General features: G+C 57.7%; 11 protein-coding genes across 11 annotated transcripts; 5 read left to right on the forward strand and 6 right to left on the reverse strand.

Annotated features, from left to right (window-relative positions):
- Positions 1-545: 545 nt before the first annotated feature.
- Positions 546-1,802, forward strand: B0H64DRAFT_478093 (uncharacterized protein; the record flags this gene model as incomplete). The annotated part of the gene is made up of 2 exons (XM_062808235.1): positions 546-581; positions 686-1,802. The coding sequence occupies exon 2, from the start codon at positions 747-749 to the stop codon at positions 1,800-1,802; it is 1,056 nt and encodes a 351-aa protein (XP_062655453.1). The 5' UTR covers positions 546-581; positions 686-746.
- Positions 1,803-2,653: 851 nt separating this feature from the next.
- Positions 2,654-5,029, reverse strand: B0H64DRAFT_435671 (glycosyl hydrolase family 76-domain-containing protein). The gene is made up of 3 exons (XM_062806150.1): positions 4,521-5,029; positions 3,708-4,429; positions 2,654-3,588 (listed from the first exon to the last, which is right to left on the reverse strand). Exons 1-3 carry the CDS (start codon positions 4,636-4,638, stop codon positions 3,001-3,003), a joined length of 1,428 nt encoding a protein of 475 aa, XP_062655454.1. The 5' UTR covers positions 4,639-5,029; the 3' UTR covers positions 2,654-3,000.
- A 1,293-nt stretch (positions 5,030-6,322) lies between these two features.
- Positions 6,323-7,769, forward strand: B0H64DRAFT_420151 (uncharacterized protein; the record flags this gene model as incomplete). Its single annotated transcript, XM_062805437.1, has 3 exons — positions 6,323-6,764; positions 6,817-6,991; positions 7,544-7,769. The coding sequence occupies 3 exons, from the start codon at positions 6,323-6,325 to the stop codon at positions 7,767-7,769; spliced, it is 843 nt and encodes a 280-aa protein (XP_062655455.1).
- Positions 7,770-8,490: 721 nt separating this feature from the next.
- B0H64DRAFT_420152 (uncharacterized protein) lies at positions 8,491-10,748 on the forward strand (the record flags this gene model as incomplete). Its single annotated transcript, XM_062805438.1, has 3 exons — positions 8,491-9,551; positions 9,624-10,142; positions 10,190-10,748. The coding sequence occupies 3 exons, from the start codon at positions 8,491-8,493 to the stop codon at positions 10,746-10,748; spliced, it is 2,139 nt and encodes a 712-aa protein (XP_062655456.1).
- A 1,483-nt stretch (positions 10,749-12,231) lies between these two features.
- B0H64DRAFT_243065 (glycosyltransferase family 31 protein) lies at positions 12,232-14,451 on the forward strand. Its single transcript, XM_062799875.1, has one exon. It carries the CDS (start codon positions 12,422-12,424, stop codon positions 13,997-13,999), a length of 1,578 nt encoding a protein of 525 aa, XP_062655457.1. The 5' UTR covers positions 12,232-12,421; the 3' UTR covers positions 14,000-14,451.
- Positions 14,452-15,004: 553 nt separating this feature from the next.
- On the reverse strand, positions 15,005-15,956 carry B0H64DRAFT_243043 (uncharacterized protein). Its single transcript, XM_062799873.1, has 2 exons — positions 15,120-15,956; positions 15,005-15,060 (listed from the first exon to the last, which is right to left on the reverse strand). Exon 1 carries the CDS (start codon positions 15,692-15,694, stop codon positions 15,227-15,229), a length of 468 nt encoding a protein of 155 aa, XP_062655458.1. The 5' UTR covers positions 15,695-15,956; the 3' UTR covers positions 15,005-15,060; positions 15,120-15,226.
- A 234-nt stretch (positions 15,957-16,190) lies between these two features.
- B0H64DRAFT_329531 (uncharacterized protein) lies at positions 16,191-18,487 on the reverse strand (the record flags this gene model as incomplete). The annotated part of the gene is made up of 2 exons (XM_062800885.1): positions 16,191-16,706; positions 16,763-18,487. 2 exons carry the CDS (start codon positions 18,485-18,487, stop codon positions 16,191-16,193), a joined length of 2,241 nt encoding a protein of 746 aa, XP_062655459.1.
- Positions 18,488-19,313: 826 nt separating this feature from the next.
- Positions 19,314-20,830, reverse strand: B0H64DRAFT_408502 (uncharacterized protein). Its single transcript, XM_062804654.1, has one exon. It carries the CDS (start codon positions 20,387-20,389, stop codon positions 19,673-19,675), a length of 717 nt encoding a protein of 238 aa, XP_062655460.1. The 5' UTR covers positions 20,390-20,830; the 3' UTR covers positions 19,314-19,672.
- Positions 20,831-21,279: 449 nt separating this feature from the next.
- B0H64DRAFT_243237 (CVNH domain-containing protein) lies at positions 21,280-22,245 on the forward strand. Its single transcript, XM_062799876.1, has 3 exons — positions 21,280-21,465; positions 21,528-21,823; positions 21,886-22,245. The coding sequence occupies exons 2-3, from the start codon at positions 21,585-21,587 to the stop codon at positions 22,097-22,099; spliced, it is 453 nt and encodes a 150-aa protein (XP_062655461.1). The 5' UTR covers positions 21,280-21,465; positions 21,528-21,584; the 3' UTR covers positions 22,100-22,245.
- Positions 22,059-22,821, reverse strand: B0H64DRAFT_243059 (uncharacterized protein). Its single transcript, XM_062799874.1, has 2 exons — positions 22,339-22,821; positions 22,059-22,249 (listed from the first exon to the last, which is right to left on the reverse strand). The coding sequence occupies exon 1, from the start codon at positions 22,781-22,783 to the stop codon at positions 22,391-22,393; it is 393 nt and encodes a 130-aa protein (XP_062655462.1). The 5' UTR covers positions 22,784-22,821; the 3' UTR covers positions 22,059-22,249; positions 22,339-22,390.
- Positions 22,822-23,397: 576 nt separating this feature from the next.
- B0H64DRAFT_243299 (delta-12 acyl-CoA desaturase) lies at positions 23,398-25,184 on the reverse strand. Its single transcript, XM_062799877.1, has 2 exons — positions 24,043-25,184; positions 23,398-23,978 (listed from the first exon to the last, which is right to left on the reverse strand). The coding sequence occupies exons 1-2, from the start codon at positions 25,076-25,078 to the stop codon at positions 23,566-23,568; spliced, it is 1,449 nt and encodes a 482-aa protein (XP_062655463.1). The 5' UTR covers positions 25,079-25,184; the 3' UTR covers positions 23,398-23,565.
- Between the last annotated feature and the right edge of the window lie 861 nt (positions 25,185-26,045).

Consider the following 26,045-nt stretch of genomic DNA (forward strand, 5'->3'; position numbering starts at 1 on the left):
GTCTCTGATCTAGCTCACTCTGAGTTGAGCCTCCCTCATACTTATGGTCTCTATCTGCATTAGCGTCAAGTCTACGTTGTGCCCCTTCACACCCGAACGTGAGGGAGCCCAAGTCACTCCTGTCTTTGATTGAGTCTTTATGCTGCAGAGTAACCAAAGTCAACATTGTCCCTCTAGGCCTTCGTTGCTAGGGCCACACCTAGTTCACCCCCTTTAACTTTCACCATTGGGTGCTGCATCCACGAGTCACAATGCGTCCAGAGCCAATATCCTGAACCTGAGCCCCCGTTAATGAGATCACAGCTCAAGTCCCCTAAGTTCCCCCATCTGCAGGTGAGTTGTTCAGTTGCAGAGTGTCCAGGAGTCAACCCTATGCACCCGAGTCGCGGTTCCGGGGGCTGCAGTTCACGGCTGGCCCTCCACGCCCGAGTCACAGAGCTTCCACCGTCTTCCGGAAGCGTTTGCCACACAATTACTAGAGAATTTCAATTTAAGTCTCGCCCCCCACTGCTTTACTCAACCTTCCCCTCTTCCAAACCACCAACCGTCAACACGCTCAACCTCAACCAAACAAATCCAAGGTATGAATTGAGAACAGCAATCCCCGTCAGATGGTCGGCTCTCTCTCCGTGTTTGCATCAATCGCCTCTTCAAAATCGGATTGCTCACCCTTGCCGCGCTGCAGGTTCAGCTTTCAAGAACACCGCGACCAACAACCAAATCGCAGCTCAATTAGTTCAGACCCCATGGAGACCAACACGATGCCATCGGTCTGCCGGTGGCCTGATTCGCCGTTCTGGGAACTAGACGGTTTCGACTTTAGTGGCCTGCCGCTCGACGAGTTCAAGTCGATCATCCACGTACTTTACCCCCTTGGGAATTCCGAACGCCTCTCGACCCCAAAATACAGCCAGGCCGTGGCAGACAATGTGGCCTTGATGTTTCAGGTCATGCATGACTGCCGGGTCTTCTATGCTACTTGTACCTCACCGTTTTGGGAGCGGGTGCAGGTATTATATAAAGGTCCCCCCATCGAAGGTGAACAACTCGAGCGAATTTCACGTCTGTTCGTCTGGGCCCGACACGTTTATCGGCACACCTTTGGCGACTGCCCCAACGAGACGGCGAGGCTGGCCGACCAGTGGATCGCTTTTGCATCTACGCTTCATCAGCCTGCATCGATCGGCAATCGAAGCACTCCGGTCGTGGAACAAGAGGATAGTCCAGTCGCCAACTGTCCACCCGCCCTTGAGCATGTCGAACCCAAGGCAACCACCTCAAAGCGAAAGAGGAACGAGAGTGTGACTTCTTCCCCAATTGGTCCAAAAATGCAGGGCCGCAAGGCCAACAACGACATCGCACAATCCCAATCCGCGGAGGCACCGACCCTCCCGTCCATAGAAGACGACTACGATAATTTCGCTCAGCTGGCGGCGACAGCCCTCAGGCGATCGACCCAAAACGAGACGGTGGCAAAGCACGACCCCTTCACCACCGTCCTGGAGACACTCCGCCGCGACCTGGCAGCCCAAAATGAGCGCATTGAAGAGCTCGAAAAGCACAAGAGGTGGAACGTGAACTTCATTGGGGCGCAGAGGGCCGAGCTCAGCGAGGAGGTCGCCAGGCTAGAGACAGAGCTGGAGACCATTAACGACCTGATCCCGCGCATCGAAGACCTCGAGTACAGCGAGAACCACTTTCGAACCTCGGCAGACACGGACCGGGAGACCATCGAAATGCTCCTCGAGCGTATTGAGAAGCTCGAGAACCAAGATCGCGCCTCGACAGACACGTCCCTCTAGGGGGGTTGCAGCGCCCCCGCTCTGCAGTGAGAGTTTATGGATGGAAACAGGAAGTACGGGCTTGGTTGAGAAAGGTGGAGGCTCGGTATTGACGGGGAGGGGGGGGGGGGATATTGGAAGATACTGGCCCTTTTCTTGCGCCTATGGTTGCCCTCTGGTTATCGGGGGCGACGACGATTGGTTCTCTATTTCATGGTTCGAGCAGTCGGGGTGGCGATGGGTGTCTGGCTCTGGTCGGAGAAGCCATAGGCGTTTTGTCTTTCCGCCGCCGAGGCACTCGTGAGGTCGATGGAGAACCATACGGTCAAGCACTCACTTTTTGCTTGGCCGGGGCATCATGTAGGATTGGGACATTACGTCTCACTAGGACAACATGTCTCTTTAGGGCATCATGTAGGAATAGCACATCATGTAGGACTGGACTTACTGGGAATTGACTCGCCTGATATCACTCTACATTTGGTACGTGCCGTGCTCTTAACCCAGTGCCTCGAGATATCTCCAGAAGACGGGTGTTGACGGATAACAGGTCACATTGTCTGAGTGTTCGTGGTTTTGGAGAGAGAAGCTCGGGTCCCCGTTGGCCAGATACACGCCGCTCTCTTTTTCCAACGCACACAGCCCGACATGGATTGCATGGATGGGTAATACCCGCAGAGCACAGTTTAGAGCACGAGGCTATGTGGTTGTCAGCAACCAACAGACCTACCAGTGACTACATGTCGACATGAAACCCTTAAGAGGACGTATGCTAACAACCTACAGTTAACCAAAATGGAACAGTAAACAAAACGCGAACTACGACGGCGATAGATATTGCTAGGGCCTCTGACGAAACAGATCACATCAAGTCCAAAAGACGGGCAACATACCCAGATTTATTTCGAACTGGTGCAGAACCGAAGTAAACTCGACAATAATCCAAAACCACATATAACCCGAAGCCAATATTCGTACTACATACCAAGCACACGTCTGTCCCAAACGCCATACAACAGCAAAAGGAAAAAGAAACCCGTCCAGCCGAGCATTACCTGCTTTGCCTTGCGCCGCTGTGCAATCGCTCGCTGATCAACGCTCAACACACAAAAGCCGACACATCCAACCACCCAATCCCCATCCCATACCCTACAAGCAGTAACCACGCAACACAACAAACCACCCACCCCCCACAAACCTAGGTAAGCAGGTACCCAGCCTACTCCGACCACGACATCCCCATCCACGCCACGCTCCCCAAAAACGACGCCAACACCACCGCCGTGACAATCCCCGACCCAGCCCTATCCCCCGTAGTAATCTCCCTCGGCGGCGACAAGCCCTGGAACTTCTGCCCGGCATTCGGATCCCCCTGGCTCGTGCCACCCGTCTGGTTCGTCAGCGGGCCATTCAGCACATGGCCCTGATCAATCAACAGGGTCGACAGCGCCGCCAGCGCACTCATCTGCTGGCCCGCGGGGCCGGCCGCCACATCGTTATCGTACTCGCCCGTGTTCCAGCGGAAGCCGCAGGTGCCGTCGGCGAGGCAGGAGGTGACGCAGCCTTCGGTGGAGGAGCGCAGCGTCTTCATGACGTCGGCGTAGGTGAAGGGGGCGAGGACGGCGACGGTGGCGAGCGCGCGGTGCATGTAGCCCTTGAAGGAGTGCTGGTCGGTGTTGCATTGGACTCGGTCTTCCAGCTCGCAGGGGCGCTCGATCATGATGCCCTCCGGGAAGAAGTGCTCGACCGTGCGGTTGAGCAGGCCGGCGACGCGGCCTTGCCATTTGGTGCGGGTGGCGCCTTCGGTCTGGGAGGGGGGTTAGTTGGGTTGGGGGAGGGGGGGGGTGGGGTTGGGGAGAACGAAAGGGGGAGGGAAGGGTAATGGAGAGGGAGAGAAAGAGGGGCAAGACAAAAAGGGAGACGAACGTAATTGTACATCACGGCAGCGGCGTGGATGAGAATGGCGGCGTTGGCCGAGAACTGGACCGGGTTCAGGTCGGTGCAGTTGAACGGGATGTGGGCGCCGTCCAGGACGTTGTAGTCCTCGGTGATGTAGCCCATGGCCTCGATCCAGTCCCACGTCTTCTCGGTCCAGTGGGCGTACGTCTCGTTCCGCGTGTAGCGGGCCAGGCGCGAGGCGATGTTGAGGAACACGCCGTTGGCGATGGTGTTTTTGTAGTCGTAGCCGCCGTTGGTGTGCTCGACCTGCCACCGCAGACCGCCGGCGCAGTCCTGGGTCTCCCAGCGGGCCACCTGGGTGTTGAAGACGGCCTGCGCGAGGGCGAGCCACTGCGGCTGGTCGGGTTTGGGGTTCGGGAAGTTGACCTCGGCGGCGAGCATGGCGGACATGCCCCAGAAGCCCTGGTCGTCGTTGCCCAGTGAGGCGGTCCAGTTGCGCGGCATGTAGGCGTTGACGGGGGCCTCGGCCTGGAACACCATGGACCGCAATGCCTCGGCGTTGTACTGGTCGTCGCCCGTGTAGAACCAGTAGTCGACGATGGTGCCCCACATGGCGCCGGCCTGCCACCAGTAGTACGGACCCCCCGGCGGCGGCCCGGGGAGGATGCCGGGGGTCTGGCCGGGCTCGTCTCCGCTGTAGTAGTTCATGAGGTTGGCCGCAACGACCTTGGCGGCCGACCTGATCGAGGCTGCGGTGCTCGCGTGTCAGCAGCGGTCCCTCGCGATCCTCCGGAGCATAGTCGAGTCAAAAAAAATACAAGACGACGACTGCTCACTCACATGATGAATCAAGGTCGACCTCCAGTTTTCCTCCCTGTGCGCTTGCGCCGGGCGCTACAAGCAGCAGCGCGCCTAGCAACGCTGTAATTTTCGGCGCCATTGTCCATCCCATCTTCATCTTGTCTACAAACTCGGCCGGAACACACCGGCTGTTGTTGGGCGGGTTGGCGAGGGGGGGCTTATTCGGTTACTCGGCGGATCGTTCGGGTCGTGAATGCGATGGTCGATCGAGGGATTGCGACGGGGAAGTGAGGTGGCCGTAGCTCGAGGCACTACTCTGTAGACCCGAGGGACTCGATTTTCGGGTTCATCAGATCGTGTTGAAGGTGAGGTGGGCAGAAGAACGGCTTCCCTTCTTTTTCGTCTCTGCTCGGAACTGACGTAAGGCCCGCCCTGTTCCCGCGCTGTTGGTCAGGGCCAGGGCGCCAGTCTGGTGGTTCGCAATCCCCTGACAGGGACCTTGGGGGCCATGTTACAGAAAATGCAGGTCACGCTTCGTGTATTCTCTGTCCAGCGCAGGGTCAGTCCCAAAATTCCAGGGACCGAGAAGGAACGGGACTGGGGCTGTGCTGCGGGGAGCGCGTGAAATCGAGTCTCCTCGTTGGCCCGTCTCTCCCGTGTGGCCCCAGTAATACGGGGACTTCCAAAAGAGGGTTAGTGAATTCGTATCGCTGGCGGGGCCAACTCATGGGCCAATGGATTCTGCGCCGCCTTGGCAATGAAACAAGCCTTTTGACAAAACCGCCAGTCCGAAAAGGGACCATGTTTCACGTTTCAACTCTCAACGGCGAACCAACACAAGACAAGCCTCTGTTTGTTGGACCAACCGTGAGAGGATCGACATGGCATCCCGAAAAGTGGCTGTTTAGCAAAGCAGCTGCTTCATTTAGCAAGCATGATCGGGTAGTTCTTTAGGTATTCGGCTGCAAGTAAACCAAGATAACTACTGTCAAATACCAATGCCTCCCCGACCGACTTCCCAGTGTAAACAGCTTGAACCGCCTTTGGCGGCGATGTTAAGTAGATGATAGATCCAACTTATTCATATCATGAAGAGGGGGTGAACTACACAGAATGTGCCCAATTGCATACAAATATTCGTAAAAGGCGACCAACCGCTCAAGGGCCAACAATCAACTCGACCGAGGGCGACCTGAAAATAATTAGTGGTTAATGCACTCGCATCTCTGTTAGGATTACAACCGCGAGCCAGTCGATAGAGCCCCTTTTCTTTACTTGGCCATGGTCAAGGAGTACGCGAGATCTTGGGCTCAGGAATGGGATGGGATGGAAACCCGGCATCATATGCCCCCCGAGATCCACGGTTCTCAGTTCTTTCCGCTTAAGCCCACCACGATTGTTTACATCTTCTGCAAAAACAATAAACGTACTACTCTGACAACTTCCCCCGCTCCCTTCTCAACCACGGCCAGCCAAAGTCGCGACTTTGTTTTGCACTTTTCTTGCACGTTTCCCTTGGGATTACTTTCTCTATTTACCTCCCTGTTTTTCAACATCACGACTGTTTTTTTCTTTCATCTTCTTTCGGGTCCTCGACTCCATCGTGACCAGACTGGCATCGAATCGATGTAAAACAAAAATTGCACTCAACCCCCGTCCCCGTTCGGCCTTTTTCCCTTCACCACAAACTACGACATTACCCTTTTGAATTTCTCAAGTAATGGGACAAGATCAGTCCACACTGGGAGGTGAGTTGAGCGACTTTATCCTGATCCATATGACCACAGCTTGTTCCAATCATACCAGTTTCTGACTCGAGTTCAATCTTAGACGGTCATAACATGGACTTTAAATCCTTTCCCTCTCCTCTCCATGTCGGGCCGACCAAGCGCACCTTCGACGACGAGCTCCAGCAATCGCCGACTGCGAAACGCGCGAAGCGGGTCAGGCCCAACAGGAAGGACCGCTTTAAGGAGCCTAAAGGTGACAAGGAGTCGAATGGCAACGTCAATGAGAAGGACCGGATGAGCTCCGACAACGTCTCTGGCACAGGCACTGCCTGGAAGGAAACTCCTATTATTCCTCCGATGCCGTCTGCGTTCGAGAGGATCCTTGAAGCCCATGCGTCAAAGTCTGCCGAGAACTCGCAGAAGAGTGAACCCAAGAAAAAAGTGTTTAAAAAGAACGACGTCGAGAAGAACCTCAAGAAGAGCGAGTCTAGGAACAGAGAAGTGAAGAAGAACGAAGCCAAGGCTACGAAAGACACGGAAAATAGCGCGGAGTGTCTCGCTGCCCAAGACAGCCCCAAGATAGAGGACAATACCCGCAAGACCAGGGCTGAGCGCAACAGAGGCCAAGCACCAGTACCCTTTCAACAAAGGCACCTCAGAGGTTCCCGCCATCGCCGGCCCTTCCAAGATTAAGATTAGCAAGAAGAAGCCCGCCAACGAACACAAGGAGCTCACGCCCGTCAGCAACTTCACCCCGACCCGCGACTACACCTTCAAGGCGTATCCCAACCCCCTCCCGGCAATCCCACAGCCCTTCAAGCAACCCGAATCCCCCGAAACCCCCAACAACAACAACAACAACAACAACAACAACGCCACCAAATCCCCTCCCATCACCGACAGTGACAGCTCCCCAGCCACTCCCCCCACCCCCTCACCGGCCCCAACCTTCCCATCAGGCACCAAAACCCTCAAATCAATCAACAAACAACTCCGCGCCCTCTCCTCACAGCTCACCCCAACCCCCACCAAACGCTTCCGCACCCACAACAAGGAGCAGCAGCAGCAACAGCAGGAGGAGGAGAAGAATACAGAGACAGAGCACGCCGCCGCCGCCGCGGCCACGCAGGAAGAGGTCGCCCTTCTCCGCGCCGACATCGCACGCCTGCACGAGCGGCTCGACCGCGACGGGCTGCGGGCGGCGGCGCGCCACACCATGCTGTTTAATGCGTTGGTGAAGGTGGCGGGGGATGTGGGCGCCATGGCGGGGGAGGTGCGCGTGTTTGGTGGGGGTGGGGGTATGCTGGGGGAGGGGGTGGGTGGTGGTAGCAGTGGTGGTGGTGGTAGTGGTGATGGGGAGGGAGGTGGTGGTTCGGCTGCGGCCAGGGAGGTCCGCGAGAAGGTGAACAGGAGTATGCTGCAGTCGCGCAAGACGCTGGAGCGGTGCTTGGGGAGTTATACCGTGGATATGGAGCGCGCTGGGACCCGGGAGGAGGTGGCCAAGTATGGCGGCCTGGCGGTGCAGTATGCGGGGGATTTGTTCAAGACGCTGGGTTGAGTTGGTGTTGTGGTGCTGTGGGTGGTTGGCGGGTGTTGGTCTGAGCAAGCTTGCTATCCTGGAAAGCCGGGTTGTGGGTTTGGAGACTGGGAGACAACTGTGCGGGACGGCAACTTGTTGGGCAGTGTCATGGGATTCCCACACGGGTTATACTAGGTACCCGATATATTGTATATCGCGAATCATGCAGGAAGGACAGCCAGGTGGCTTGTGTGTGTAGACTAAGGGAGGATGACCGATACTGGATGTTAGATCATGTAGAAACTCAATAATATTCATGAAGCGTGTGAAGTTACTTGGGTGTAACCGGTTATGTTCCGACTTCCAAACGACACCGATGGGTAGAAAACGCCGGACTCCTCCAAGTATAGACGCGACCAAACCTCGACTCTCCTCTAGGAACGCAAGGAAAGCCATCCGGAAACTCACAGAAGCTGGCTGTAATTACCCAATTTACATTGCTTTGACTCGATATCTTTATTTAAATTGTTTTGCTCGACTTCTTTCAAATCCCATTTTTGCTTCATTTCTTATTTGCCTTCAATTTTGTTTTTTTTGGCCAGAAAGTGCAGGCAAGAGTTGCACCCGAGGTCCTGCTCGGGATATCGCCTTCCCAATCGGGCATTCAGTGGCAAGTGGGGCCGGCCATAGCCGTTCCTGCGCTCTCAAGCATCTTTTTCTCAAGTTAAAGCTGGAACACTCCATTTTCAGTCTTCTTCCAATGGAGACCAGATCGATCCGGACGCGCGTAACCAACGCTTGCGACCTCTGCAAGCTACGAAAAATTAAATGCAGTGGCGCACAACCATGCGCGTACTGTTTAAGACGGCGGCAGCCGGACAGCTGCCGTTACACCGCTCCGCGACGCCGGCCGAGGCCCCGCTCTGACGATGTCGCCGCCCAGGACCGGGACCAGCCCTCCCCGTCGAGGATAGCCCATTCTGTTTCGGCACACCACGACCGTCAAAACCGGCACTCGAACCACTCATCTCACCATCCTACGCCAATACCGACGCCCTCTCACACCGCACCTCTTGTTGGCGCTGCCTCCCCTAACGTCTCGCTTGCACCAGCCGCACCCGCCTTACACTCCGGCCCCGAAGAGCCATTACCCCAGGACACCGTTTTTGCCGCCCTTGAGGAACACGAAGAGACCGAAGTCCCTCGCGAGGCCCGCCTCCTTTGTGACGCCCAAGGCAAACTCATCTTCATCGGCGACTGCGCGCCCCTGTCCTTTTTCCAGACCGTTCGGAGGCTTGTGACAACGCGCGTCGATGCCAATGCTTTCGCCCCCGAGACCAGTGGCTACTCGGCCCTAGAGAATGTCTACTCGCGCCCCGGAACATCTGGCAGCTACGGAGGTGAGCCGCCGCCGATCAAATTGCCTACGGGGCCTACGGTGTCTGCCTACCTCGACGTGACAGCCGGGCTCATCGACTTGTTCGACAACACCCGTCTGGCGGATGATATCGCCGCCTGGGCCGAACACGCCCAGCCGCGTGACAAGGCCGTCGATGTTCCCTCGGCGGTGAACTACCTGGTGCTCGCCATCGGCTGCCAGAAGTCGGACGAGCACACCGCCCAGCTGTACTTTGACTACGCCCGGAGCGTTGCCTTCGCCAGTCTCAGCGCCAACGTGGGGGTTGCCAGTGTCCAAGTGTTCATCCTCATCACCATTTACTCACTCGGCGCATGCCAACTCAACGGCGCTTTTCTCTTCTTTGGCATTGCTGCTCGAGCAGCCTATTCCATCGGCATCCACCGGACAGCCGTGAACGCTAGGTTCGGCTCCGACGTGCACCGGCAGAGAGACTGCCTTTGGAAAAGTCTGAGAGTGGTGGACTTATTCCTCAGCACCTCCATGGGCCGTCCGCCCGCTACGTCGGACGTTGATTGCACGGTACCGTGCAGGGCACAGGACGAGGCTGGCCACGAGAAGTTTGACCTGCTGAACGCGTCTGCCCAAATCTTCTTGGTCATTGAGGCTATCGTGATGGAAGTCTACTCACGACGCAAAATCTCACCTCGGCTGACCGAAGGCATCTCACGCGAGCTGCGGGACTGGTCAACCCGCTGGCTGCACCGATTAAAGGACGTCGTGGACGGGACGTCGCCCGAGGACCAGCCAGGGATGGCCAATGGCGCCTGCCAGATCCTTTCCTCGTACTACTATGCCGTAATTCTCGTTTCACGGCCCTTCCTCATGGTGGAACTGCACCGGAGGTTATCAGAGGGGAATTCCCTTGCCGGTGCCGGCCTCACCGGCAAGTCGAAGCTGGCCGATGCCTGCATCGATGCGGCCATTCTCATGGTGGAACCGGTCCAGAGCCTGATCGAGCGAGGCTTGATGACGCGCCGTGCTCCCGTAATTATGTGAGTGACCCCGACCCGTTCTTACTCCAGCTACTGATCCTCTCCAGCTCGTGGCTCTTTGCCTCGTCACTTGTGCTCGGTGTCGGTCTGCTCGGAGGGTTCGGCCGTATTATCGAGAAGCATTGCCGGGCGTCTATTGCTGCCCTCGAGTACTTTGCCCAGGCCGACGCTCACGCGATGCAGTACTCGCTCATCGCCAAGTCCCTGCTCAGCACTGCGCTACAATACCTCGAACGGAGAGAGATACAGGAGCGGCAGCAGAGAACCGAGAGCTCGTCCCAGCTGTTCGGCCTCATTCCCCGGGCGCCACGCGCGAGCAACGACCGTGGCCGGGCACCGTCAGGGAGCTGGCAAAGCGGGAGTCCCCCAAAAGGGGCCGGCAGGTCAGACAAAATTGGCTCGGGGAACGCCGACGAAGAGGAACCGCGCTTCAACTTCGATTTCGAGTCGACTTTCCTCGGCCTGACCGACACCCTCCCACGGACGCCAGACTTCTCGCTCATGGGGGGGTCTCTGGATGCTGATGCCGAGCAGACCTTTGGCGCCCTCAACCTCTTTCCGTTGCTGGAGACGGATGGCCACATCGACTTGGCCAACTATTTTTGAGTTGTCGGTTCCTGGGTCCGTGGAGATGCCATTGGGATGTTGAGCAGTGAAAAGGGGTGCCCTAACCTGATGCTTTGGGCGTGGAAGATCGACACCGAGAGCCGCTACTAAGATGGGTGATATTCATCCAGGAGAACTGAAGCAGCTCGGGGCTGCGTCATCATTGGGCGCTTGTGCCTGCCGCAACGGGTTCCAGGGGCTCAGAATTGCCCAGCCTGGAAGTCGATCGCTGGTGGGGAAGGCCGATCGGAGTTTCATGCTCATTGACATCGTGCGGACATTGTACAAAAGGACTGTACACAAGACTGTACTAGTTATGTGTTACTTGTCCATACCTCATGAGTTGGGTCTTTCCTGAGTCTTCCATGTCTGACTTCCGGACTTCCTCGTTAGAAGGACGGGATACCGCTCTGTCGCACCGTGAGACAGGTTATGTGGGTCTCATAAGACACACACGTCATGCACCGCGGCTCGAGTGACACCTTGGCCGTTTGGTCGCGCAAGGTGTCGCTAATTTACGCAGTCTCGTTACAGTGTACGAATACAAGTACCTCGATTCCAAGCAATTTACCCCTCATTCGAACAGAAACCCGGACATGAGTCGAATGGCAAGTTTCAAGTCAGGGTTGCACCCCAAACTCTTGTTCATCTTCGTCTCGGTAGAGGGCAACAATGGGGAGAACGGGACGAGGGGGACGTTAAAAAAGGTGGGTGTAGCCGGCTTGGCACTTAATGGCCCCCTGAAAAATCGCATCATTCCCCTTCGAGAACTTCAGAGGATGAAAGGGAGGCGCTGCGCCACCACGTTGCGCTAAGGTTTTACATATTTTGTGTATTCGGCCCATCCCATTCGCTGGTGGCATGGAAGCAACCCCCCCTCACACGCTGGTGCTCTGCACTGTCACTGAATTGGAAGATTGGCTCGGGCAGGATGGTAACCGGGTATTGCAAGCAAGAGGAGATGGTTGAAGGATCACTGTGTACGGTGCACTGTGAAAAGAAAGGGAGTCCAACCAAGCTCGCCAGGGTCTCGTTCGCGCCCGGGAGCAAGAATCCGCCCCGCGACATATTTCGGGCTAACCCAGACCGGCACACCGGGTAGACTTGACGCCTGTCAGTTGGCTCCACCAAGGCAGGATTCAATGGTTCTGGCCAGGCGCAATTGTGTCCCATTTTCGCCGTTCCGGGGTCGTGGGGGAAGAAGGAGCAACAAGACGCGCAACACAGCATCTCCGTGGGGCTCGTTTGCCCGTCCACCGTCCAACGTTTGTCACGGGAGGGTAAGCGCCGCATGTGCTTCCCGTTGTGTGTACTCTGGATGCAACCGCTTATCTGAGTTAGGTCGGGAAGGCGAAGTCACTGCCAGACCCTGTCCTTGGTTCTTTCCCGCCCCCCCGCCGTGAAGTTTGTAAACCTGCAAGTGCCTTCCGTTCCAAGTTTCCAGTCGCAGATTTACCGGCGATCCCTTCCACTTATTTTTCTGAGCATCTGGCATCCCAGCGGCCACACCCGATTCACTTCCACTGACGGCTGCGCTCATCGCCTGCCCTTGTTTTTGTCGTCGCTCGCTTTGTGCTTTTATTCGGCAGCCTCCAGTCGACCTCCCTCTGCCTCACTCTCACACAGGGCGAGAACCTTACTGACCAGACCCGTTTCCTCGACATGCCGTTGTCATGATGCTCGCCCATCAATGCTCTGCGAGAGCTTATCTCGCTGTCCTAATCGCTGTGATGTTGAGCGTCCTCCTCCTGACCGCCCACCGCCTACACATCGGCACATCCCTCAACCTCCCACATCTGGTCGATCGCCCAGTAACAAATAAGCCCGAACCTGAGGAACCGAAGACACAACAACTAGCGGACTTGGACGCGCAGGCAGCCGCACAGCGAGCCGACTTCTGCGACAATGATTGGAAGTTCCTGCGCAGCAAGGAACTCGGACTGAGCGAGAAGGTCATCTACAGCCGCCGCTGCGTCAAGCCCGTCTACGGCAACGTCAACCGTGATGCCGTCGGCAAGATCGCGGACCCCCTCATCAACGACCCGGTCACCCTCGACATGAAGGCCGACTGCGGCCAATTCACCCCCCCTCCATGCGAACCGCTCACCCTCGAGGTGCCGCGGCCCTTCCCGCCACACGCCGACCAGTACGGCTACCTCGCCTTCGGCATCGCATCCAACTACGAGCGCGTCGAGAAGTCGCTGCCCTCCTTCGCCCACTGGCTCTCCGGCACGGGCGCTCAGCTCGTTGCCGTCATCGCGGACGCCGACGACGATGGCGCCAAGCACGACCTTCGTGCGCTTGAGAAGCTGTATCGCGACCACGGCATCAACGCGACCATCATCGCCCCGAAGCTCAAAGAATCCATGCCGCGCAAAAACCACAAAGAGGGCGACGAGCTCCGCCGGCCCGCCGCCGTTGAGCAACTGCACTTCCTTCTGATCCGCGACATGCTCGACGTCTCGTCCCCGCAGACCCAGTGGCTCGGCGTACTCGACGACGACACCTTCTTTCCCGCCCTCGACCCCCTCAGTCGCAGGCTTCACGAGCACGACCACACCCGCCCGCTCTGGCTCGGCGCCCTAGCCGACAACTGGATCAGCGTCAAGTCCTGGGGCTTCATGGCGTTTGGCGGCGCCGGCACCTTCCTGTCGATGCCGCTGGCCAAACAGCTCGAGCCAGAGCTAGAAAACTGCATCAGGGAGACGACGATCAAGACAGGCGACGGCATGCTGCGCGATTGCGTATACCAGCGCACCGCCACCAAGCTGACCCTCGTCGACGGGCTATACCAGCACGACTTCTGGGGCGACCCGTCGGGCTTCTTTGAAAGCGGCCGCCGCGCCCTGAGTCTGCATCACTGGAAGTCGTGGTACAAAGCTCCCGTCGTCGAGATGGCCGCCGTCGCGCACCTCTGCGGTGACTGCTTCCTGCAGCGCTGGGGCTTCGGCAAGGACACCCTCCTCGCCAACGGCTACAGCATCACCGTCTACCGCGAGGGCCTCGACCAGCTCGACCTCACCCGCATGGAGGGCACCTTCAGGGACGCAGACAACCGGTACGATTTCGTGTACGGCCCCTTCCGTCCCCGGCTGGGCGACGACCAGAAGAAGAGCTATCGCTTGCTGGGTGTCGATGGCGGCACCGAGAAGGGCGACCGCTTCCGCCAGGCGTATGTGCACCGTGCCAAGCGTGACGAGGAGGGCATCGAGCCGGTGGATGAGGTAGTTGAGTTGGTGTGGGAGGTTTGATAGTGACGGGTTGGTATGGGAGGTCTGATGGTGACGGGCTGGTATGGGAGGTCTGATGGTGACGGGCTGGTGTGGGGACGGCTGATCGGACGGTGTTGCTACCTTGCGCTGGCTGTTGGCGGGAGAAGGACAATATTAATAAGGGAGGAAAGAAGGGAATAACTAGTTAAAATGTGAACTCAGGGGTGGAAATGGAAATGGGGATGAGGATGAATTAGACGGTGGTCAATGCGGGCGGGCGTTCTGGAGCCAAGGGCCGGCCGGTCGGATCTTTTAAGACATTGCTTTGCTTCTTTTTACCTTTTTTCTTGGACGTTTTTTTCTCTCCAATCCAATTATTCGTATTCCATGTAGATCTGTGTTCGAGTAACCGAGGGGGGATAAGCATGGGATTTTAACGAACTAGGTGGCAAAGCCGGTGTTATCTCGTATTTGTATTCGTGCTCGTTACACGACTTCCATCCTTCCCATCAGTTCCCCAGAAGTTCCCACGAGTTAGAGTAACACGACGCCAAAACCAAGGGAGACCCAAGGTGCAGAGTCCGAGGCTGTGGGTTCCATGAGCGCGCCGTGATCTTCATGGTTGGCGGGCTGGGCAGGGCTCGGCGGGCTCGGCGGGGTGTTGTGAGAAAGAGAAGGGATGTGGAGTGTGGGGGGGGGGATGGTGCCGGGCTTCCGGGCGACGGTAATGATCGGCGCGTGAGGGCATGGCATGGCTGGTTGGCCATGGGGTTGGGATGACTCGGGGATGAATAAGATGGGGCTGTTGTGGGTTGTGGAATGTGGGAATGTGGGAATGGGACTGGGACTGCGTGTGGGTTGAGAGAGGGTGGAGTTGTACATACATAAGGAGAGGTTGTTGCTACATACTGCGTGTGAGTGTTACTGCGGTTGGTTGGATACAGTTGTTGTTACTCGCGATGTCGTTACTCGCACAATGCTGTTATCGGAAGATGTTGTTACGCCAATTGTTCTTTCTGAGAGTGGTATGAGCAATGGCTGTTACTGGCTGTTGTTGTTACTCGATGGTGTTCCTAACCATTGCCGAGAAGTTGTTGCTACTGGAGATTGTTACTCCCTCATCTTGCTGCTGATCACCGTTGTCAAGTGTTTTTCTCACTTGCGGCAGCGGCCGGCCCAAGCGGGCGGTGCCATTGGAAGAAGGCGTTCCCACTCGAGGCTCGTTATCACTAGGGGGGATGCCCTCGCCAGAGGAATTGGTTGTTACTACCAAGTAGAGGAAATGTCGACACTCGAGGGGATGTCACCAGAGGAACCATTATCCCACGCAAAACTCCCCTCCGCAAGACCGGGAGTCACAGTCACCGTCATAAACAGAACCATAACGGCCCCTGTAAAAACCACAAATTGGTAAAACACACGCTTCGAACTCATCAATTCCGCTATATACCACAAACCATCAAAACAAAGTAGGCAACAATCCCAAGCAAGCAAGCCAAGGCGTATGTATACAACAACCCTTTCAACTCCCATCCACCCCCATCCCGGCCCCTTCCACACATACACACACGCACATACACACACACACCCCACACCCCAAAAAATAAGTAATAAACCACACCAATTCCACACGCCCCAACAGCCACGCCAGGCGGCGCCATCGAATATTAAGTCTACACAATAAAACCCCGCCCAGCCCATCATAGCAAGGCGCGAGTGGGCGAGCGGGTGCATTACTCCACCCCTTTTCCCTTCGTGAGAGAGGGTAGGCAACAACAAGAAGGAAGGTAAAACCCATAACGTACGTAACCATAACGTAACGTAAGATGCCGTTAAAACTGGAAAAGAAAGGGTGAAGAAAAAAGAGAAAGGAGAGGAAGAGGTCGGCGGTGAATGAACCAATAAGGAGGTTGGTAGTCGTAGTGATAAAGGGAATGAGGGGGCCAGGTCAGGTCGGAGCCTGTACCCACTCCCCGTTTCCCATCCCAGAGCCGAAATCCAAAGTCTCTGGGAGGTGGCTGGCTAACCGGGCGGCTACCCAAACCAAGTGTAGCCAGCCAGGTTGAAACAGTAGAAGGAACCCCCGCTCGCGACGTCCGGTATCGCCCGGTGTTGTAAATGTATGTGTCCAAGTAAAGTGTCTATGTGTCGTAAGGTAGTGTGGGCGTCGGGCGTGTGTATGGCGTGGCGTGACCTGTGCGTGTGCGTGTCCGAATCTGGGTGCGGCGCCTCAAGCCTTGCCCGCCTCGCGCAGCGCCGTCATCCAGCGGTCGTCCTCGCCGTTCCCACCCACGACGCGCGGGCTCTTGGGCGGGGACGAGCCGTCGGGGGAGACCGTGCCGAGCACGGCCTGGACGTCGGCGACGGAGCGCGTGCCGAGGAGGGCCATCTCGCGCTGCAGCAGCAGGGCGACGCCGGCGCGCACCAGCAGCGGGTCGCCCTCGAACACGTACACGTCCCACATGCGCGTGGCCTCGTCCAGCGCGAGGTGCCGCGTGAAGAGGCCCGCGAAGACGGGCTCCAGGTACGCGTCCGGGTCGCGGTCTGCGGCGAGCTTGGTGAGGTGCTGGTGCAGGGCGGGCGATTTCTGGAGCAGCGTGTGCAGCACCAGGTTGTAGGCCGAGTTCTTGGCGCCGGCGTCCGACGCGTAGAAGCTGAGTGGCAACGGGCGGTTGAGGACGTTTGCGAGCGCGACGAAGGCGTCGGTTGGCGTCGGGAGGTTGAGGAGCAGGAGGGCTGCGATGGTCTGGCGGGAGTTAGCTTTGGGTAATTAAGAAGAGAGAGGAGCTGGTGGAAACTCACGTTGCAACCTGGCACATATCCGATGTCGCTGCGGTACATCGCATATGCGCTAAGGACGTCGACCAGGCTCTGGTGCAGCGGCGCCCCCGGCTGGAAGATGCGCAAGTCCGGCCATGTACGCTCCCGGACGTCCTTGTTGATGACGTCGAACCAGGCGGCCGAGCGCATGTCCTCGACGCTTCCGTGTCCCGATTTCGCCTTCCTCTCGGCTTCGCGCGCACGGCTCAGCGCGGCCTCGAAGGATGTGTTGGTGAGGCCGAGGTCGTTCCCGATGGCGCGGGACCAGACGGCTCCTCGACTGCGCGGCGCAATCCCGCGCCACCACAGGTCGCGGGTCCTACGCTCGCGAATCGCGACGTTCCAGCGGGGAAGGATGTCGTGCTCCCAGATCTGCATTAAGCTGTCGGCGGCCACATCGCGGCAGTCGGAGCGGGCGCGTTTGGCGGCCTGGCGCCGGCGGTCGGCTTCCATGCTCTGGGCCATCATCTTCTGGTACTCCTTCAGGTGGCGGCGCTCCTCGGCGGGGTCCTTGGGCGGCAGCCACGACGGGCGCGTGCGCGAGAGGACCGCCTCTTTTTCCTTGGAGATGGGCAGGGGGTCGATCATGATATTTGACCGGCGCAGGGGAGGCAGCTCGGCCATGGCCGACTTCACCCTCGGCTTCACTTCCGGGTCGGATGACCTCCTCTGCGGCATCGAGCCGGTGCTTGACCGCTGCTGCATCTTGTGTTCCAAGTGCTCGGCATGTTCCTCCAACCTTTCCGTGAGGGACTTGGCGTCAGCGTTCAAATCCGCCAGCGCGGCAGACCAACTCTTAGCCCTTGACATGACCGGGCTGGAGACGCGACTTGAAGCGGCCGAGCTCATCGTCGAGAGCGCGGATTCCGACTTCCAGGTTGGCGACCGAAGCGATCCCTGCGCCACAGCAATCGCTGGCGTACCATTCCCGACACTGCGCACCCGCTCCTTGGTCGGGCGCTCTGGGGATGGTGCCTTGGACGGGGGCCGGCTGTGAGACCGTTCCGATGGCGGTCTCGGAGAGATGGGGACGTTGTCGAGCACCAGGCCTTCCGGGATGTCGTCTCCGTCGTCCTGATCGCACTCCAACTCTAGTTCCAGCGACGTCCTGCGGTCTCTGTTCGCCTGCCAACTACCCCGCCGCGGTCTCGCTGTGCTTGGGTCCTTCGGGGAGAGGGAGAGACTGGGACTCGGGACCCGGCGCTTGCTGAGAGATGACTGGGAGGGCTGGCGTCCGAGGGTGCGGAATGGAAGAGGGCTCGCGTGGGGCTCTGGGAGGAGCCCTAGGCTCGCGACGCGACCATTGGTGGTCCGAATTTGGCTCTGCAAAGCTGGTAGAGTCGGCCGCGACTTGGACGCGGGGGCGGATTCGCGGTTCTGGCGGGTCCTCGACGATTCGCGCGAGTACTGTAGTCGGGGTGTCGAGGCGGACGTGGGCCGTTTTGTCACGGTTCGGGGATCGGAGAAAGACGCGTTGTAGGGGTTCGGGGCGGTTTTGCGGTGCTTGTCGGGAACATCTCGTGGGTCGACCTGGGCATCATCTAGCCCAATGTCCTCGAAGTGGGCGACATCGCCGAGTACGCTGTCGTCGTCCGAGGGAAGCGAGCTGAGCGACGACGACTTGGAGGATTTCGATGTCGTCATGCCCGGCGGCGAGCTGGGTCCGGACGGGACGGTATCGTTCAGCGAGTTCTCGTAGATCATCATCTTGGCATGACACGGCCTGCGAAACTCGGATTGCCGTGGGTGATTTGTAGAAGGCCCTGCCTCCGGTGATCTGAGGATCTGCTGTGTGGTTGTTTGGTGTTGTTTCTCCGTCTGGGCTCAAGTGGAGAAGAGCTGGCCGGGGAGCGGCAGTCGACGCGGCAGCAGGTGTCCCAGATGTGTGGTGCGGCGGGATGATCGGTAGGGCGAGATGATCAGACGGAATGCGAGCGGCTAACCCCTGGATGCCAGAGCGCGTGTCTCACAATGCCGCTGGGTCGAGGGATTCGGCGGCCGAGTGGACAAACAAGGGCGGTGCTGATGGCGAAACGAAACGGCCAGCGGGAGCGGTAGGAAGGGTGATATTAATAAGCTGTAAGTTGTGCGAAGCGATTGAATCGTGAGCTATCGAGTTGGTGTCGGAGAGGTTTCGGGGGTATTAACGTTGGTTATGCAAGCGCCGATGAACGAGGGTTGGCGAGTTGCGGTGGGTGTAGCGAATGTACAAGTGTTAGGCGTCTTTGCGACCTAAAAGTTGGCGAGAGAAACGGCAAACGAGCGACGGCCGACAGGGTGATGATTTTTTATGTGCAAGGAAAGGGAACGAAAAGGCGTAATGGCGACCAAGATTGCGAGAATCGACAAGAAAAAACCGAGTCGAGAGAGGGAGCAAATGGCGGAAAGACGCTAGTGGGCGCCCACTGACAGCTGGGCGGGGGTGGGAGCGCGGGACGGAAATTCAGAGTGGAGGTTGGCTGCAAGTCTGGACCTATCGAAGCCTTTTCCCCAGCACAAGCCCAACCTGGAAGAAAACACTCAAAAATCAAGGCACGAATTGACTTGACAGAATGGTGATATCAGAGCACAGCTTCCTTCCCCAAAATAAGAAGGCGACGACAGGCAGAACCAAACTTTGAGGCCTCTCTCCCGGTCTCCCTGTTCGGGTGGTCGGCATCGACGGCAAGGTTCTGCTCACATTGGCGGCCGAGATCCATGTGGTCTTGATCGAGTCGTCAACATCCCCGATGGATCACAGGGATCGGCAGCACATCGCATCCATGGTGACGGTGGAGAAGCCCATTTTGGATATTTCTGGCCGACGAACGATAACGCAGCGGTGCGCACCAACGGCACGGTTCTGTTCTTCCACACCACAATCCCACGCAGCCTTGGGGGACTGGATGTCAATCACCAGGCTCGCCGGCCAGGACGGCCGCAAAAACCATCACAACAGATTTGGTCGAGACGAGTTTCATCTGCTGACCAGGCAACTCGAATTGCGAAACCGTTTCCGCCGACCAGACCAGCCTCGAGGCCCTCTCCTTCTCGACATCGCATCTCGTCAGCAAACCCTTCGCGCGGGCGCCCGGCCTTGCCTGGCCAAGCGACGGGCCAACTGCCAGCGCACAACACAGGGCGCGGGTTGGTGGTTGAAACAGTGGAAACAACCTGGTAAGTGTGGCTTTCGATGCCAAGATGGGACGGTGTGGGTGGTGGGTGTGTGGTGCCGCTCCCGTCGTGCGCGTCAGCCTGCATGGACAACACAACGCCGCTGCACTTGCAGCAGCCCCCCGTTGGTTGTGGCGTCCGATCGCAAAGTGCTGGTTTAGTTATCTGTGATGGTCTCGCTTTGCTGCGTTTGTGATGTCTCAAGCCGTGTCCAAAATGATACCGCCGCGCGTCTATGTTTAGTCGCTCGGCCCGGCGCCGAATACCAGTCTCAATTCCAACCGCTTGTTGACTTCCCCTAGTCTCGCGCTTCCCGGGCCTTCCTTGGATGCCTTGAAGTTCGAGAAAAGTGGCGGTCTCGGTGCCCAAGCCACAAGCTTGGCAGGGGCAGGAAATGAAGAGGGGCCACCGGCAATCTCGATTGCAGAAGTTGAGCGGGGCCGATTTGTTTTGCATTCATGCTCCAAGAGCTGACTGCAGGGCGGAACAAGCCGGACTGCAAAAATTCGCAGGGACCCTCAAGGTTTTTCTCTCCTTTTCGGACTCTGCAGTGGCCCGTGCAGAGCCCTATCGGGGCAATCCAGCCGCCCCAGGCTTCATGTGGGTCAGCGCGAGTGGAAGACATCACAACATCAACTTATCAAACGATGCTGTCAATTTGCGAGGTTCAGAGAGTTTTGAGGCTAGCACACTTTTGATACATGATATAACCTGAGTGGGCGAGTTATTCATGAGGCGACTCGCGCTTTTTCATTTCATTCTTTTGCGTCCTCTTTCGCCGTATTTATTCCCGTTGGTAAAGCGAAGCGGACTCCCCTTGTTCACATCTCCCACCCTGAATCCGTCCTTCAGATCGTTCAATAAACAAGCCTGGTTTTTTTTTTTTTTTTTTTCTTTCCTGAAGATATCCAAGTTGGCCAAGAAGAGACAGATCATGGACTTGTTGAGCATTTCCCCACTCATCAATCACTCCCTGATACCAAAAGCAGAAAGAAGGTTGCAATCAAGCGTGGCTCGTGCAGGATCGACAGCATGTCCAGTCCATCTTTGGTTGTTTCTTTACATAGCTCACCACAATAACTTGGAAGCATGTCCGGAGTAGCATTCCCCCGGGCGCAACCCGGTCGGAGTACATTGCGTCATGCCCTGTTTCGACGCTCTCGATACACCGAGGCAGAAGAAGTACGCCATGTGGCATGAGGTTTGCGGTGAGACGGTGCGGCTTGCCGTTAGCATATTGAGATTCTGCGAAATCCTAGCATTGTACACCAGGTCTTGATCCCGGAAAGGTGGTGGACATACCGGGAAGGAAAGAGAAGGTCCCGGGCGAGCGTTGTGTTCGGATTGTCATGTTACTGGCTTGTTTGTTGGGTTAGTAAGTTCGGTCCCAGGTGTTGCCCCTCACCGAGGGTGTCCGAGTTACGGCCGGCACTTCATTTATCTAGAGGTTATTGATTGTAGCGGGAAGGAACAGTCTATCTGGGCCCAGCGTGACACCTCTACAATGGTCATTACCCGGGAATGGGAATTGGGTACTTATCACTAGTGAAGACTTCGCCCACCCTCCTCTTCGTGATCCAACTAACCACCAAAGTCCGACTCGCCTCACATCACAACAACTCAACACCCACTTCTCAGCCAGCCTTACAAGATGCGCTTCCTCATTCTGCTCGCTTCGGCGGCATCTTTGCTTACCACTGCCGCCGCCGACCCGTACGCCAACTTCTCGCGCAGCTGCACTGGCATCGACCTCGTCCCCGACTTCTTCCTCGGCGCCACCTGCTGCCACCCCGGCGAGGATGGCTCCGACGTCCATTCGGAGAACGAGCTTGATCTGAACCTGTGCATTGGCTTGGATCAGGTCAGTAACCAGCTGAAGTGGGAGGTGTAGTAAGTTTGCCATCTCATAACTACCTACCCCGAAACTAAGACACTAACACACGCCTCTCCAGCGGCAAATTCTCCAACTACTGCACCAACTGCACTCTGGACACGCCGGAGGACGGCACCGAGCACCAGCTTACCTGTTCCTGCCGGCCGCTGGTGGGCAGCCGGAAGTACGTGCAATCGACGCTCAACCTGGACGACGGCATCGCCAACGAGTGGGGAACGCTCCGGTGCGAGGGCGGCATGGCGTCGCTGCCGCGCGGCTCGAGGGATGATTAGGCTCGAGGGACGATTAGGCTCGAGGCACTGGGAGATGATCGGGCTGTATGCGGCGTGGTGTCCCGGGATCCGCTGGGAAGGAGGGCTGGTGGGAGGTATCAACGACCACCTCACTGGCTTGAAGCGCGGTATCTCGAGACGGTCGAGTCCCTAGGTAATGCAGTCTGTTTAGCTTCTAGGCGCTGGTGGGTGTCTAGGGGAAACTAGATATGACCACGAAAAATCTGATCAATTGATACCTCACAACTCTTCCGCTGCTGCTGTGTAACTGGAAGCTTGTTGCTAGAGGTTTCATGAAGTCAGCTTCTGGTCTTCGGTTCTATCACCTGCCAACCGCTTGGAAGTTGCAGCTGAGGCGAAGAACCTCATACCGAAACCAAGCCAGTTCCCTAGAACGAAAGAGATATTTCTCGTAACCCAAAATATGGTCCAAGGCCAGATTGTGACTGCTTCGTCCCATGCAAGCTGCTGCCAACCCGACTCCACTAGCACTAACAGACATGCCATTGTCAAAAACGAGCTTGCTCGCCTCCTGCGTAGGATTCGACACGAGCAGGCCAGTATTTGTGTAAAAGTCACCTCACTCAAGCCGGCCAGCCAGGTGCAAGCAACAGATGAACAACCCCCAAAAGCATCACAAACCATAAAACAAAAAGCGATCAACCAAACCAAACCAAAACCCATCACCCAAACCCAAAACCGACCCAATCCGGTCCTATCCGCTCACCAACAAAGCAACGCAAATGGAACCGAATCAGACCCGGGTCCGACCAGTCCGACCAGCCCGGTCAGGTCGCCACCCCTCACCACCTCCACCCCGCACGCGACCACACGAGGGAGTTGCCCGAAACGGACAACCAGGGATGAGGAACCAAGGCAGCCGTCCAGAACAAACAGTCAGACAAATCCCGCCTCTTACTTTGCTGGCTGACGTCCATCCATCCATCATCATCTCGCCCTCTTTCATTTGGATGCTCAATCGACTCGACAATGATGAGCGAGTTCTGGGCGATAAACAGGGCCTCGGGGGATGCCGAGTATATTGCAGCAACACAGAATACCCACTTTAAAGATGCCTCGACGTAATAATCACCACAACACGCACCCAGATCATCTCCTTCAAAAACCATGGTCTCATTAGCGCATAGGCTCAGGCTCTTTCTCTACCATCTAACCCCGCGACGCCACCCCTCTCGCCTCGTCCCGATATGATACCGACAAATCTTGTCTATCGCGAATCAAGCACCCCGATGGTTAAGAGAGTCAAAAACTTTTATGGAGGTCATTACAAATATTCCGGGACACGCAGTCCAGCCCCCCATCACCCGTCGTCAGTCAACGCCCCGGCGGGGCTAGCTCCAGAGCCAAGGCCCGGGCCGGGCGCGACGGCGGATGTGGATGGCGCCGCTGCAGGTCCGATTCACTTCATCAGGGGAAAACCATGGCACAAATAACCGGATAACCCTCTACTGGGCAGCGGGAATCTTGGCGGGCGAGGTGCCGAGACCGTTCTGGTTGCGGAAGAAGAGGACGCCCTTGGCGCGACCCTCAGCGCCCTCGGTGGGCTCGACCCACTGGCACCAGCGGGCGCTCTTCCAGATGGCCTTGATGAAACCGGCGGGGCCCTCGCGGGTGTCGGCGCGGTAGTGCTGGCCCATGATGGGCTTGATGGCTTCGGTGGCCTCGTCGGCGTTGTAGAAGGGAATCGAGCTGACGTAGTGGTGCAGCACGTGGGTCTCGATGATGCCGTGCAGCAGGTGGCGGCCGATGAAGCCGAACTCGCGATCGATGGTGGCCGCGGCGCCGCGCACAAAGTTCCACTCGGAGTCGGTGTAGTGGGGCAACGAAGGGTCGGTGTGCTGAAGGTACGTGATGGCAACTACGGGGACTCCCTGTTAGTACGTCGTGTTTCATGGTGGTCCGGGGGGGGACAGATTACTCACCGAGCCAGTGGTTGACCCAGACGTAGGGCAGGAAGTACCACACAAACATGTTGGACCAGCCGAAGGTCTTGCCGAGGTAGACGAGCGCCGAGATGGTGATGGCCAGACCCAGGTCGCTGAGCAGAATGTACGAAGCGTCACGGTTCTCGTACAGCGGGCTGCGCGGGTCGAAGTGGTTAACGTTGCCGCCCCAGCCGTTCTTCTTGCCCTTGCCGCGGCCCTCCCTCTGCCTCTCGTGGTTGTCGTGGCCCGTCACGTTGGTGAGGAGGTAGTTCCACCAGCCGATGAGCTGCTGGCCAAGCAGGTGGATCATGGTGTAGATGGGCGTCTCCTCGGTCAGCTCCGAGATCTCGTGGACGAGGCGGCCGATACGGCTGGCTTGCTGCTCCCGGGTGCGGGGGACGAACACCATGTCGCGGTCCATGTTTCCGGTCGCCTTGTGGTGCTTGCTGTGGCTGAGCTGCCAGCTGAAGTAGGGCACCAGGAGGGCCGAGTGCAAGACCCAACCGACGATGTTGTTGAGCTTCTGCGAGGGAGAGAAGGCGCCGTGGCCGCACTCGTGGGCAAGGACCCAGAGGCCAGTGCCGAAGAGTCCCTGGAGGAAGGTGTACACGCCCCAGAGGACGACACGCAGAGGCTGGGATGGGATAAACTCTGGCGTCACGTATGTGTTCCAGAGATAAAAGGTCGTGGCGAGGTAGACCATGTCGCGTGCCACATACCCGAGACTGCGAACGGCCGAGCGCTCGTAGCAGTGCTTGGGAATGGCATCGCGGATCTCCTTGATGGTGAAGTCGGGGACCTGGAACTCGTTCCCGTATGTGTCAACAAGCTTGCCGTACTTGGTCGGGGCCGAGGCGTCGTCGGAGGCCAGCGACGACAGCGAAGTAGAGGAGGGCGAGTGGCGGGGCGAGTCGGACGGCGAGTCCATCGGCGAGACAACGGCACTTGAGTCCGAGTCGGTGTTGGAGGCCATGTTCCGCCTCAGGAACGGCTTGTTGGCCGCCGGGAGGCTCGAGGCGGTCGTGGGCGCCATGGTGGTTACGTTGGATGGTCGATTGGCCCAGCAGGAGCACGTCGTGTGGTGTAAAGAAGACGAGGACTCTGGGTGTTTCCCGAAGATGGAAATCGAAGCAAGGTTACACACCAAGGACCGTCAGGAGGAACCGCGATCAACCACGGAGAGGAAAAGAGAGAAGAAGTGTGGGGGTCAGTGCGAAGAAAAGAACGTCGGACGCCCCTTCCGCCGATGCAGGGACTGGAAAAATTCGAGTGGGTGCTGCTGCTTCCGTGGGTCGACTCCCAGCGATTTGTTGGGATGGGCCCGTACCGTACAGATGGCGGGCACTTACAAAAAAGTATGGGCCGTCGGAAAGGGCAATTCAGACCCTGCACAACAACGGGTAACGCTTGGGTAGCACACGGGAACACCACCACGAAAGGGGGCCAGAATCTTGCTGTTTTAAAGCAAACGAAGGAAAATACGTCCTTCTCATAGTTACTTGCCTTTGTTACCTTTGTCGCCTCGTTTCGAAATTTCCCAACTTTCCTCGATCATGGAGGCTTCGCTCTCGGTTTGGCCACGGGCGGGCCCCACACAAGGCGCCGTCTCTCCTCCCGACGGGCAGCATTTTCAAACTGAGGTGGCCAGACTGCAGGGTCTTGGGGAGACGCGCACACGAAATCCCAGACCGCCAAGAATGACCGAATCGGTTCACCGCCTCGACTGTGAGCGAGGAGGCGGCGAAGTCGAATGGTCCAAGTTGTGTTCTGAGCCCGCAGCCGACTGGCATGTGAATGTGCGTGCTTGAGCTGAGCTGGCATGGCTCGACAAAATGTCTTGCCGAGGCCGACCCGATTGGCGGCATTTGATCGAGCTAGCCGGGGGCTGGCTGGATATCGAAGATCGTCACTGCGTGCATTTTCTCCTGGCAGCAGCCAGTCAGCCACTTTGGAGCGGGCACGGAGGCCCAAAGAGACAAGCGAGGAGGCCGGGCGGCGGA

The sequence above is a fragment of the Chaetomium fimeti genome (genome assembly GCF_033439085.1).
Source record: "Chaetomium fimeti strain CBS 168.71 chromosome Unknown B0H64scaffold_8, whole genome shotgun sequence".
Taxonomy (NCBI): domain Eukaryota; kingdom Fungi; phylum Ascomycota; class Sordariomycetes; order Sordariales; family Chaetomiaceae; genus Chaetomium; species Chaetomium fimeti.